This window comes from Girardinichthys multiradiatus, chromosome 18 (assembly GCF_021462225.1).
Source record: "Girardinichthys multiradiatus isolate DD_20200921_A chromosome 18, DD_fGirMul_XY1, whole genome shotgun sequence".
Classification (NCBI taxonomy): Eukaryota; Metazoa; Chordata; class Actinopteri; order Cyprinodontiformes; family Goodeidae; genus Girardinichthys; species Girardinichthys multiradiatus.
The window spans coordinates 30,270,148-30,281,223 of record NC_061810.1 but is presented as its reverse complement, the minus strand read 5'-3'; the positions used below and the strand labels follow the sequence as shown (position 1 = coordinate 30,281,223).

Sequence of the window (11,076 nt, the reverse complement as noted above, 5' to 3'; positions counted from 1 at the left end):
CTTTTGTTTTTACAGTCATCATGCAGCAGAGACCTTGCAAATGCAAATTAAAATGAAAGCCATTTCCTAACTTTGCACACATATTTGTGTATCTGTGGCTGACCTGGACGAACCGCACTAAGACACGTCAACCATAGGGTCCTTTAAACTCAACAGAAATTACCGCAAACAGACGAGGTTCATTAATGCATTCGCACGAATTTATCTTGCATACGCGTATACAAAGGAAAGCTGTAACAACCTTATACATATTTTCTCTTCGCTATCTTGGAATTTAGAGAGATTTGTCAGTTCCTCGGACGCGCATGCGCACTGAGTTCCACGCAAGCAAAATTCCTGCCTTTTATTATTCGTGGAACAAGGTTGTGGATGGAAAGTTCTCTTGATAAAACTACCAGCGAGGGTAAGCGTTTGCCGTCGTTGTCGTTGACTGGTTAGCCCTGTTCTGTTTAGGGCGCAGTTAGCACAAAGACGCCGCCGCTTACACGACGAGATAAAAAGCACATCATCATCATCTCGCGAACTATTTTGCTAGGTAGCATTAGGCAGCTAATGCTAGCATGACACATTTTGCCTTTTCCTGTGTTTATCCAGGTAGCTAGCGAGGTCACACAGTCTAAGGTGTCGCAGAAGGTAGCTGGGGCTCGTAGCTTTCTGATATTTAAAGGCTCCCAGGAAGAGTTGCGTAGGAAACATCTTTGTACATCGGCGTGCTGCTGCTGTGCCAACTGACTGAGTGAGTAACATTAGCTGCAACATTCCCTTCTGCTGCGACAGTCAATAATGTTTAAACCCCGTGTTTTTTTAGGGAAACTCTAACTTCCTCGTAAGGTTCATATGTGTCGGTGTGTTGACTGAAAGGTTGTGTCGGAGTTAGATTATAGACAGCCATGACATAACGCTAAGTAGACACCTGTAGCCTGAGTAAACAGTTCAGTTAGCTGCACAGCGGCTGATTAACTTTGCTAAGAGGCACATTCCCTGGATATTGATTTCAGTGAGATTTTAATTACATTTATGTATAGTAAAAAATAATGTAGAATCACAGAGATTGCGTGAACAAAGCGGGCAGAACAACAAATAAAGCTCTCTCGGATGTATTCCCTGAATTGATGGCCAGCTGTTACATATATCTGGTGTAGAAAACATGATTTCCAGGTGTTGCAGCAGAACTTCTGCTTAAGGGACAGACTTGAGGCCGTTTTCGGCTGCGTTACATACCGTAATATTGGATGATTTATTAAAACTCAGTAGTGGAACATTGAAACACTTTTTTTTGCATTTCTAGTTGAAATATGTTTTTTTACATGTTAGAGGAATGGGATTTTATTGGGTGATTTAATCTCACTCTATTTGTTGGTTTGACAGCACAGTTTTAATTTTAAAAAACAAGGCATTTACAAGTATTTGATTTGATTAACTCTACCTTTTATTAATTAAGAATGCATAATAATATTCCACCTTAAAAGCAAAAGACAGCACTTGCATTCATTATTACATGAAATATAGTTAAATCTTGAAATAAAGGTATGAAATATACTTATGAATTAAACTTTAGCTCTATTGTTGTCTCTAGCTATGTCTCTCCCAGGAATTGGAAGAAATAGATTGAACATTGTATAAATGCATTAGGAATGCACAGTATAAAAAACAACTATGTGGTCATTGGTAAAAAATGCAATGTCATTTCCCCCCTCAGGTTAAAATTCCAATATATTATGCAGGCCTTTTAATGCATATATGGAAACGTAAATGTGCCAGAGTTGGCTAAAGGGCTATCTTTCATCTGTTGTTGCTGGGCATGTCTTAGAGTCAGATTTAAAAAAAACCCCAACCAAACAGTATTATATGGTCTAAGTACAAGATAAAAACATAATTATATTTAACACCATCTCAAGTGAAAAAAAAAGTATTGGCTAAAACAACGTTAAATTAATTTTCAATTGATACCAAGTTTGATTCTTGATGGTTAAAATTAAAACAGCTAGTGTTGGAGAAGCTTTGTCCCCCAATTCATGTTGACTTGTGAAAAACTTGTGACCCGAAATCACAAAGATTGCTTAATTCCTAAAATTATTTAAGATATTGCCATGACACATTTAACAGATGATCTTTGCTTAATGTTCTGTCTTGTAGTGGTTAGAGTAAATGTCTAATAACTTGTAATTCTCAATATTCAGACCAAAGGTTTGTTGTGCAGAATTATATTTTTTAATCATTGTAAAAAGCTACACAAGGTGGAATTGAAAATAAAAGGTAATGTGATATGTAGTGAAGAATAGGTAGGATTTAAAAAAAAAAAAAAAAAAAAAAAAAAAAAAATATATATATATATATATATATATATATGCTTCTTTACACACTTATTGGCCAATTTATTGCATACAACATGCACAGGGTTGGATTCCCTTTTCCCCTAGAATTGCGTAAATCTTTCAAAGTGTCAAAAACATTCCTCAGAGATTTCTGTCTGTCTTTCCGTCCGTCCGTCCGTCCTATATTACATGCTTTCCTGATGTCGAAAAAATGCCTGTTTGGACCAAGGTGCCCCAAGAATAAATCCCCCAGATCATTTTACCACCACCAGCCAGACCCATTAATACAAAGCAGGGTGGATCCATTCTTTTTCATTTTTTGCACCAAATTCGGAGCCTAAAATGACAAGTAGTTCTTTGTCATTTTACTTTCTACACAACTGCAGGAATTTAACTGGTGTACCTAATGAATTTGGCAGTGTATGTGCTTTATAATGTATTGACCTCTTATTGAACGTAATTTCTGTTTGAGTACATTCGTACAAAATAAATTTGAATACTGACCGAAAAATAAACGATTTGATTTCGGCATGGTTCTAATTCATACTAAACTCATACTACGTATACCCTCTGCTTCTGCAGGCTCAAGAAGTAGAATGAAACTGTAACCATAACCGAAAGGCAGCTGTTGTTCTTGTGGACAACAACAAAGATAGATATAATCATCGCAACAACAGATGTCGCCACAGTTCGGCTGCAGAAGTTATGCTTGTTGTGGGCTGTAACAGGAAGAGCTGAACTTTGGTTTTAGTGCATCACAGCCACAATACGTTTGAGTCAGCTTGTGTTTTGTTCTGACTTATTAAAGGTATGGTTCAAAGGTGCCTAACTAGGTCTCTTTTTTTCAGAGAGGGAAACATGGAGCAGAAAATAGATGTATCTTCTTATGCAACAACTGTCAAACAATTCTGGTGTGACAAAAATCTAATCATATTAGGGAACTGTTTTTGTTTTTAGAATATAAATGCTGAATGGCACATTCACCATTTCTTTATACATAAAAAGTAGGTGGCCTGGTGGGGGGAAAAAGTCAAATATTTGTAGAAGAATAATCCCAACAAATTGAAACTCCTGAGTTTAACTTGAGGGCGAAACATCCAGTCTGCAGTTTATGTTGAGTCTGCTCATAATGCTTAGCCTGATCTCATGTCAGTCCACACTTGTAGAAATAGTTCCTTTAAATTTTTTTCATTCACCATCAGACTGCAAACTGACTTTGTTGTTTAGGCATAAGGAGGGGAGGGGCTAAATAACAGATAAGCCAGATCATTGTGAGGTTTAGAAATGCATGCGCTGGAGTCCAATTAGGTTCAAGGACGCATGCGAAGTATGGCATGGTGATGGTGATGTTGTTTATTTTTTTTTTTTCTTAAATGTTACAAGTCCTCATTGTTGCCCTGTGAGAATTGAGTCTAAGGGTTTACAGATTTTTATGCTGAATGTTGTTATTCTTTGATTGAGTAAGCCTATTTATAAAAGCCTCTTCTTTGTTATTGGAGCGCTGTAGACAGTGTGACACCATTGTCGGCCTTTGCCCTTGTGTTTGTCATTTAAAGAGTGTGAGAAGACATTGGGCAGTATTAGGTGATTGAGTCAGTTGTGCATTGGGGAGATGCTTGTAAAGTTCTCTTTAAATAAGGGGGTGGACAGTTTTCCATTTGCAGTCTTTTACTTATGATAAATGTTTTTTATCTCAGATGCGTGAAAACCTTTATCGATGACTCGATCTTTCCATGACATAGGAACAATTTTAATGCTGAAATAAAATCCCAAGATGTTGGTTACTTAAAAAAGGTGTAAAAAAATCTACTTTTTGTCAAGTCTAACATGTTTCATCTATAATGTGGAAAGGGAATCACGACAATGTGATGGGTGGATGGGAGAACTTTCAGACAATACTAATAGACCGTTTAGATTCCCACAAGATCACAAATAGGACATTTCCAATGACTTGTCAAAATCCCTTCAAATTATAAAACAATTTAACTTAGTGATCAACTACTTTATCTATAATCAGTCTTGTTAAAAGTGCATGGAACAGCTGCCTGTAACTTGGTTTTTCAATAGTAGACCATTGCACTTCTGGTACAGGAGAAACAGTGATGGCTTTAGAAAATGGATTATAACGTACCTTAATGTACTTCCTTCTGTGTATTCACAGAATATATTGTTTTTCTTACCTACTCGGAGTTTAATATGCTAGTTGACTGCCATGCATTTTATTTAATACAGCTCTGAGATTCTATTAAAAGGTTCTTGAGCATTAAACACAAATCAATTAATGCACAATGGTTTAGTTTTCAAACACCAAGTATAAACATGGATTACAGAATTCAAACACCAGCAAAGTTCGGATACCATGATGAATATATTTGTCATAGATAAGTACTGGTGCCCCCCAGGGGTGTGTTCTATCCCCACTCCTCTTCTCCCTGTACACAAATGACTGCACCTCATCGGACTCGTCCATGAAACTCCTTAAGTTTGCAGACGACACCACTGTCATTGGACTGATCCAGGACGGTGATGAGTCTGCATACAGACAGCAGGTGGATCGGCTGGTACACTGGTGCGGTCAGAACTACCTTGAACTGAACCCACTCAAGACTGTGGAAATGGTGGTGGACTTTCGGAGAACACCACCCCCATACACCCCCCTCACCATCCTCAACAACACTGTATCGGCCGTGGACCACTTCAGGTTCCTAGGAACCACCATCTCTGAGGACCTGAGATGGTCTTCACACATAGACACTGTTCGAAAGAAGGCCCAGCAGAGACTTTACTTCCTGAGGCAACTCAAGAAGTTCAACCTTCCACAGGAGCTGTTGGTCATCTTCTACACTGCCATCATTCAGTCTGTCCTGTCTTCATCCATCTCAGTGTGGTTTGGCTCATCCACAAAACAGGACAGGTCCAGACTGCAACAAATAATCAGGAATGCAGAGAGAATAATCAGGGCTGACCTTCCCTCCATCCAGGACTTATACAGGTCTAGGGTCAGGAAAAGAGTTGCTAAAATCTTTGCAGACCCCACACACCCTGCACATAAACTGTTCAGAGCTTTACCTTCAGGCTGCCGCTACAGAGCACTGTTTACTAAAACCAGCCGCCACAAAGACAGTTTCTTCCCCCAGGCTGTTTCTCTGTAATAGGGTACAGAACAACAGCATACAGATGTTGCAAATGCACCTTTTTTATTAGATATGTGTATATTGTACATTGTACATTGTAAATTTGTATATTCTGTAATGCAAAAACAGAACAAAAGAGCAAAGTGTACCCGAGGCAAATTCCTTGTTTGTATGTACGAACTTTGCAATAAAGCTGATTCTGATTCTGATATGTTCTAACTAGGCTCTGGGTCGGTTCATATCACTAGTTCATACCCGTGTATCACTGTTTTACCTGTATACAAACCAGTTTATCTCTTGTATGGCTGAAACAATTAATCGGATTAATCGAACTTTGAAATAATCGTCAACTAATTTAATAATCGAATAATCGTTAACTGGAGTATAGACTCTAAAACATGCCTTTTGCTGAAAGAACAACCCACTGAAAGCAGTAATTAAGACAACACTGTACGAAAAATGTATACATTTTGAATTCAGGATGAAAATCCATTTTGTCTGCAAATATGCTGTATCCAGAACTCCTCAAATGGCATAGCTTTAGCTTCATCTTGCCCAAATTATGTAAAAACTCTCCTATTAAGTACCTTTTGCTATCTAATTATTAATCGGTTAATCGAAAAAAAATTGTCAACAAATTAATTGTTTAACAAAATAATCATTAGTTATAGCCCTAATCACTTGGTAGTTAAATATTTTTGATAAATTCTGGACATAATTATGTTCAAATATCACATATGTTTAAATTTAATTGCACATTATTTTATAAAGATTTTATAATACCCTCATTTTGGTTGATAGTGGTTTTGCTACCCATCTGGGTCTGTTATGAAATAGGTCAGATTACGACCCCAGTTCGAACCAAAAATAACTCTGACCGACCTTCTGCTGATAGACGTTATTTGATAATAATCAGATTTCCAAGTAGAACACTAAAAACAGGTCATAGAAAATTACTTTTAATCATCAGTTGTGAGTGCAGGTGGGAAACATTTGTCTGGCAGGTACATGTTGGCACATAGTCCGTATGAAACATCCAGTAGAAGATGGTTCTATTTCATTCCAAAAAAAGTGATGATTATTTTTAATTTGTTTTATGAAAAACCCTACAATTGAAAATGGCTTATTTACTTAGGTCTATAATTGTACAAAGGGCTTTATATCAACTGGCATGATGTTTATTTTACTGAAACAAAACGGAGCCAGACTAAAGTCAGGCTCGACGCATTTCAGAACCCAGTTAGAGGAAAAGGCAAAGTAACTGCCCGGGTGGTGTACTTTATAGCCTTATATCAGATTAGAAATTGTAGGCGTATTATGTCTCAGCGAGGTGACGAAGGCTGTCCAAATTCTAAGGCTCCTCCAAATGTGTCCTTCAATTCCCCAGATTTGAACAATAGGTGTGGTGTATGCTATGCAGCCCACACTATCCCATGTTTCGTTGCAGATTGAAGCAGATTGCTCAAATGGAAGCGGCAATGGCAGAGGAGAGCAGTAACAACCTTGATGCATTAGACTTTCTGTGACACAAAAATAGCTTTTACGATGTTTTTAGGTGAGAATGTAGCTGTGTAAACCTGATATATATGCTTGGTTTATCAAGATATTGTTTGATTGCAAAAATGCTCTGACTCATTCGGAGAGGTATGTTCTCGCTGCGCTAACAGCCGGCCCGCCTGCCCAGCTGTCAGCTGACTGGGCGGTCAAGGCTCTGTTTACCCGGGGAACGCCTGACTACCAGCACATCGTTTTTAAACTATCGCTGGATTTCACCACTGAGTGGAAGTTAAACAGATACAACTCAGTCAGATGATATCGAACAGTTGATGTTTGGTTTATTTCAGTGCTTCATTTGTTACTGAGCAAAGTACTGAGTACCTAAACAAGTTGCTCTACAAAAAACGTTATTTAAACTTTGTTCAGAAAGTTAATATGTTTGTTTTAAAGTTTTACGAATAAAGTAAGTAAAGTAAGAACATTTTAAACAAAACAAGGTTATAAAACGACTTCAACTTCTGGAGTTCCTCAAGGATTAAATAAGCTGTCACTGTTGCCAAGCGACGGCGGGAACAACCGGTGAATGCTAGACCTTCCAATATCCGACTGTAATTAAAAGCAGCATAATTTAGAAAGATAACCAATAGGATCAATAAACTGAGGTAAATAAGCTGCAAATTTTTAATAAAAATATTAATGAATAAACTAGTTCATGTTGGCACTGTTGATTTACTCCAGATTGTACATTAATTAATTCAGTTTGAACTTGTTTGACTAACTAGTTTTTGTGAAGGGGAATCTTGCACAGCACTGGAGGTAGTACTACTTTTGTGGTAAACACACTTAGAAAGAGATCTGTAAGAAATCTGAATCAAATCCTTCACTCAGTGATGCACTCATCGTAATTTACTAACAGGCAGACACATACCGTAGACAATCTGGGTAAATGTTTTTATCAGCACAGGTCAAATAATTGTCAAGACAGTGACGCCACAAGCCTTTGCCATTGACTATATACACTCCCATTCATAATTTTCTCTTTGTTGCAGCAGCACCTCTTCAGTGGTGTGAATGAGGGAGACATGGCAGACCGCACGCCACCTCTGGAGTCTGGCCAGCTTCTCAGCCCTGAACTCCCAATCCTTTCCTCACCACCAACCCCAGCCATGGTCAACGGAGAAGGCCCCCAGCAGGTAGACACACATCCCTCTTTTTTTAAAATTTTTTTTTTTAGTAACTCTTATAGTTAAATGTCTTTCAGTTACAGTTGAAGGGCACTAGGTAAAAGTGGGAAACCACATGTTTTTGTACCCATTAACAAGATCCTGGCATCATTTTGGCTGGATCTTTTACTCTTCTGCTTAACAGAAATTGTGGAGCTCATTCTAGTTGTACCCAGCTTTAAGGACAGTCCATAGATTATATGTGGAATTAGTGTTGGAATAAGTCCAGAAGATGTTGGTCTGTTTTAGTCATGTGAAAACCGGTTTTGATTGGAATAATTTACTTGCAGGAAGATGCAATTGTGTCAAAGTTTCAACGATCTAGCCGTTGATTTGCGGTAAATTTGAAGAATTAGGAGGGAATCATTATCTTTCATTGTTCCATCCACTTTCTGCATGGCACTCAAAAAACCTAAGCTTGATGCTGTTGCCACCTTTTTCGAGAATTTGGTTTAAGAGTGTCAGTTTCTTTGCTTTTTTTGTACGTGTAGAACAATGCCTTGATGTTACATTTGTAGCACATTTGTGAGAAATCCTTCTGTCAGAGGCCCCATGTTTGCATCCGTTGGACTATTTTTTTTTTTTCTTTTATGCTTGTGAGAAACAACAAAAAATGTCTTACTTGTTGTTAACCATCCCTCATTTTTTGTATTTAGCTGCTAAAGTGCTTAGAATATAATATAAATATACTTTATTGTCCCACAGTGGGGAAATCAAGGTGTGTCGGTGTCAAAAAGGCAAATGGAAGCATACAGGTTCACACATCACTAAACAACTATAGAGAGAGTTACAGGAATAAAGCACTATAAAAATGAGAATCAAAAGTTGGGATAGACTGTACAGTAAAGGGAAAAACCCACATCACTAAAAGACATATTGTGTGGTTACCAAAATGCCATACTCAGATTCAGGTTACACCAGGATCAAAAAAAGTTATGCTTTGTTCAGCAGGGAAGCAGTGATGTCATGTTTGGTGGTTTGGATAGACCCGCTGGGGCGTGTGTTTCAGACAGTAAGAAAAGACAGAAGAGTTTGAAGCCCTTCATGTAAAACAGTTTATTGACAGTGAAGAAATGTCATTGTTTGAATTAGTTTGATAGCTACTAATTAATTACCTTCATACGATTTATTTGATGACAAAGCTATTTGGGTAATAGTTTAATTAAATTCACAAAGGTTCTTGCTTAGTTATAAGGTTGTGTAACTAAGAAGTAATTTTAGTATTGAAATAAATTGTTTGAAACATTTTGATCAACCTCTTCATGAAACCCAGGTGTTTTTCAACGACCTGTGTTCTTACTCAAATAAGTACTGAAACAAACCAAATGGATTTGCCCCCCCATCAGTTGCTCACTGGACGTAGTTCCTAGGCAGCAGCTGCAACCTGGTAATGAACCACATCTCTCAGTTTTGATAGCCATTTTGCCATATATGTACATAATATTAGTTATCTCCTATCATGTCCTGTCAGTATCAGAGTGAGATTAAGCGACACTGACAAGCTTGAGTGATTTCTTGTCATTCCGATTGTCACTTGTTTGATTTGATTCAGGTTTTTTTTTCTGATTTCCCCAGGATAGCATTGACCCCATAGTGATCTTTCAGTCATTTCCTTAGTCTTACTCCTGGCAAGGCTTGATAATATCACCACTGCCACATAAAATTGCGTTTCCATCTAGCCTCAGTCATTTTCCACTGTGGAAAAACCCTCGCCTGAATAAGGGTTTGCTCACTAAGAGATCAAATTTAGCTTGTTTTGTTCAGTTAGGCAGTAGGTGTTTTCACTGAATTAAGTTACCTTACCACCTCTCTCCCAAAGGTTTCCTGATTGCCTTAACATTCCCCTTGTGATTGTTTACTATGTTTTATGAGAGCTAAAATAATAAAATGCTGCTGTTGCTTCCTGACTGTCATTACCACTCTGCTGCCTAGAAATTTTCATAGACAGCACATATAAGATGGCTAAAATTAAAAAAAGATCTGCCTTCATTATGGTTTTTATTTCACCATTTTTAGTATTATTAGTATACAAACGATGGCCTGGAGTTATATGAGAGAGGTAGGAAGGTAGGTAAAGAGAGAGAGAGTGAGGTAGAGGTAAGGGATATTTGGCTTTAAGGTGAAAGGTATGGACAATGGGTTCACGCTATAATGATATCATATCATGAAAGTAGGGCATGCAATGGTGATTTCCTCATATCCACAAAAATGGCAATATCTCAATAACATGTGAAGTGGAATGAAATTTATTGGATGTGTCAAACTTGTTTAACAAATAAAAAACTGAAAAGTGGGGTGTGCAATATTATTTGGCCCCATTGCGTTAATACTTTGTAGCGCCACCCTTTGCTACAATTACAGCTGCAAGTTGCTTGGGGTTTGTCTCTATCAGTTTTGCACATCAAGAGACTGAAATTCTTGCCCATTCTTTCATGTTAGTAAGGAATGTTGGCATGTGCACACATGTGAAAATGTAGTTACCTAATTAAAACAGGAACCGGGAAGCACATTGCTGTTTCCAGTGAAGAGTGAAAGCATCTAATATTATTCATATTTTATATGGTTGATGTTTTTATTTCCTAAGCTTACCAATCTTTACTCAGAACAACTTTAGTAATCAAATAAACACCTTTAGATAAAGTATATATTTTATTAAGAGCAATTCAAAACATTTTTATTTATCCCAGAGGGAAGTTAAATCTTTTTTATTCAGGCAGATTTATTTTGATGCAGGCAGCTCTGGACAGTAAAGGGTGTCAGGTATGTCTGTATCGTTTGTTTATTTGCGTTTTTCCTGAATAATGCTCATAAAATTATATTAGAAAAAAAGATCTAAAGCTACTCTACAATTAATCAGCATATCAGACAACGTTGCAGATCAGGAAGTGCATCCAGCATTTGCCTAAC

The 11,076-nt window shown here is 37.5% G+C and overlaps 1 protein-coding gene across 4 annotated transcripts in view; it reads left to right on the top strand.

Annotated features, from left to right (window-relative positions):
* Nucleotides 1–262: 262 nt before the first annotated feature.
* fndc3a (fibronectin type III domain containing 3A) overlaps nucleotides 263–11,076 on the top strand; it is an 80,160-nt gene continuing 69,346 nt past the window's right edge. Inside the window, exons 1-3 of one of the 4 annotated variants that reach the window (XM_047391250.1) lie at nucleotides 263–403; nucleotides 595–736; nucleotides 7,999–8,139. In XM_047391250.1, coding sequence (XP_047247206.1) covers nucleotides 8,029–8,139 — 111 coding nt within the window. In that variant the 5' untranslated portion in view covers nucleotides 263–403; nucleotides 595–736; nucleotides 7,999–8,028. Of the gene's footprint in view, nucleotides 404–594; nucleotides 737–7,995; nucleotides 8,140–11,076 lie in introns of all 4 variants that reach the window. The other 3 variants (XM_047391249.1, XM_047391251.1, XM_047391252.1) reach the window with 3 other exon arrangements.